Genomic DNA, 3,169 nt, shown 5'->3' on the forward strand with positions numbered 1-3,169 from the left:
TGCCCGGGTAATTTTTTTTTTTTTTTTTCCAGATTTAACCCTAAAGTTCAGTCTATCTTTATTTGATTATTACAAGATTAATGAATTACAAACCTTTCCTCTGTTTTCAGGCTTCTCAATGCCAATAAGATCAACTGCCTGAGGGTGAACACGTTCCAAGGTCTGCATAATCTCAAACTGCTATCTCTTTATGACAACAAACTGCAGACCATCAGCAAGGGGCTCTTTGCACCTCTGCGATCGATCCAGACTCTGTGAGTATGCAGGCTTATCACGGACGAGAGCACTCGCTTTTTCCCCAGAGATGTTGCCTGTCTTTGCAAAGGCTTTGTATCTGACATTAAGACGATTTGGAAGAGACCCCAGGGTAGTAGCCCCTCCTTTTCTAGCAGAAATCAAAGGAGCAAAAAAAGCAGCATTGCATAAATTCAGCTCAGCCGGCTATCAGTGCCACCTGCCCACAGTGACATGGATGTCACGAGCGTACTGAGCTCCCAGAGTAATTCATTCATGCTGTTTGGTGGAGAGAGAATTCGTAAATTTGACTCCGTACAATACGTGAACGGTGAGATCTATTGAAACCATTGCCGAACAGTGTGTAGTGACTGGTGTGTTGGCACCTCTCCTTACTGGGTCTGGGTCCTGCTCTACAGCTCGTGACTTCTGAACACGTATTTCAGCTGACATTCCACTTAAGGGAAATGAAGCATTCTGTTATTTGATCCGTTAATAAAATCTGCTAAACATTTTCTGAGAGTCTTCGAGGCATTAGGAGAAAAGGGACCAGAAGGAAAATTGGAAGCGGAAGTATAGAAATGACTCGGTTTTTACAGAAGAAGGTCTTACTCTACTCCATCAGGGGCTGGCAGCTTGAAAGGCATGAAAAGCAGGGAAGAAGCCCCTCACACAATATCGTTTATATGCGTTTATATTTATGCATGCATATATAGATATAGGGCGCTGTGTGTTTATGTAGTGCATAAGTATATGCTTTTCCAGGACAAAATATATATGTGTGTGTGTATGTAGACGTACTGGAAAATATATGCACATTATATATGTATATACATACACATACTATAGTACTGGAAATAGATATATACACATGCACGTAGATATTTTAGTATTGGAAATGCATTGGCCAAATTACTCTTGTAACTGTTTTAATTCATTTAAAAATGAACTAACAGAGATGATTTCTAGCAGCAGGGTACTTGCTACTGCCCCAGGCGGTGCAACCTTAATTTCCAGCCAATTGCTGCAAACCACTAAGGCATTAGAATAATCCTGTACACTCCCCCACCTCTACTGTGCTTTCTTCTGCTGCAGTGTGCTGTGTAGGTACATAGATATGTAGGTACCCAGGTGACAGAGAAGGTTTGGTTACAGAGGGACGTAAGATTTGTCAAGTTCGACAACAGGCAAGACCCTTAAGGTAAAAGAAGGGCTCCTTGGTTTCCCTGGGGTTTACTGGCGCTTAGAATGGACTTGTTGGTTCACACCCAGACGCTTTTTCATTAAATGTTTTGAAACGTTCTCCCATTTTTAGTGCTCCCAAACGATTGCCATTTTCTGCCTCTTTTCTAGAGCTGCAGAATCAGTCCTGTAGCCTGTCTCTCCATGCTAGTTTGCTCTTTGGGCCTTTCACACCAGGACAGGCACTACTACAGCAGTAATCCTTGGTTTCTTCAGGCACTGTCTGCTCTGTACGCATCAGCTTCCCACTCCTGGACGGCCCTTGCGCTCCTGTATTTTATACTTACTCTGTTAAGTGACAGTTCATAAATATAACTGCAAATAGAAAAGAAAAGGAGTTTCTACAGGTGGAAAACCACACTAACACAGCGGAGTTCTTGTGAGGCTGTAACTTTACACCTCTGTCCAAACCAAATTTAAACATTTTTTAAAACCATTTTCGCAGTTGTTGGAAAGCCGTGCCCTGCTCCCTTGGAAGTGAGAGGGACTGGTGCAAGTTACCTGAGATCAGAATCAGGCTCTGAGAAAGACCTGACACACTCTCCTGACAGAGTGCTCAGCTTTGTCAGCAGAATGAACCCTAACAGCAGCAGGGAAGTGCTGTTTCTTGCTAGGGTACTCCAGCAATTTGTGGGAACAAACTAAATACCCAGTTAAAATCAATGCTGTAACGCTTATTTCCAGTTGTGTGGGAAATGTGTTGTGCAAATTTCGGTGAGGGATAGAGTCAAGTTCTACCTTGCATAAACAGTTGAGTCTCACTAGTAAAATTTTTTGCTCCAGGAATATATAGGAGGAATACTGTTACACGTGAGGAGGATATGCAAATACTAATTTCAGTCCTGATAAAAGACCTCTGCGTCACTCCTGGCTTTACCCTTTTACAGGTCCGAGGCATTTTACTAATTCATGTTTTGATCCCTGGGAAACTGAGCTTGCCAATAAAGTTTCTTTTAAACCAGGATGCAAAATGGTCTTAGGTCAGGTGCATCTAAAAAGGTGCATTTCTCTCGAAAGGCAGCGTAGCGAGCTCTCCGGAGAAAGCACTGCACTTGGTACACAGGAGGTCTGTGTCCTTTAAAGCGGGCTTTGCCGCCTTAATTTTTGTTTCCTCTGTGAAAGGACTTGCAGCAGGCGTAATGAGCTCTGAAATGTGGTAGCTCACAGAATTCTCCCATTCATGTGCTGCTGTCTGTGGTTTCTGCCAGGCCTGGGTTTTCGGAAGCTTATTCAATTACTCTACTCTTCAGGTTTGCGTTTGTGAAAAACAGTGATGGAGTACAGTGTCACAGGTCACTTCTGATTAAACATCCCATCCTTCTCGCAGACATTTAGCTCAGAATCCATTTGTGTGCGACTGCCATTTGAAGTGGCTGGCTGATTACCTGCAGGATAATCCGATAGAAACCAGCGGCGCTCGATGCAGCAATCCGCGTCGCCTTGCCAACAAACGAATCAGCCAGATCAAGAGCAAGAAGTTCCGCTGCTCAGGTAATTCATTTATCCAGGCTGTACTGCACTTTCAATTCAGAAATAAGCAGGTCCAGAGAGCCTACTAATCGAATCTGCAGGACAGTGTTTGCTGTAATGGATATTATGGAGCATCTTTTAAAATTAAATTTGGAAAATTCAGTTAGTTCTCCAGAAAGCCAATTACCTTATGGATTTGGAAAAAAAAAAAAAAAAAAAAAAA

At 42.8% G+C, this 3,169-nt stretch overlaps 1 protein-coding gene across 1 annotated transcript in view; it reads left to right on the forward strand.

Moving 5' to 3' along the window:
* The window catches only part of LOC104498555 (slit homolog 3 protein-like), a gene marked incomplete at its 3' end in the record, with an annotated part of 172,351 nt that overhangs the window by 112,376 nt on the left and 56,806 nt on the right, over nucleotides 1-3,169 (forward strand). The window contains exons 10-11 of the mRNA XM_010141950.1: nucleotides 111-254; nucleotides 2,804-2,967. Coding sequence (XP_010140252.1) covers nucleotides 111-254; nucleotides 2,804-2,967 — 308 coding nt within the window. The remainder of the gene's footprint in view (nucleotides 1-110; nucleotides 255-2,803; nucleotides 2,968-3,169) is intronic.

Source organism: Buceros rhinoceros, unplaced genomic scaffold, assembly GCF_000710305.1.
Source record: "Buceros rhinoceros silvestris isolate BGI_N320 unplaced genomic scaffold, ASM71030v1 scaffold12558, whole genome shotgun sequence".
Taxonomy (NCBI): domain Eukaryota; kingdom Metazoa; phylum Chordata; class Aves; order Bucerotiformes; family Bucerotidae; genus Buceros; species Buceros rhinoceros.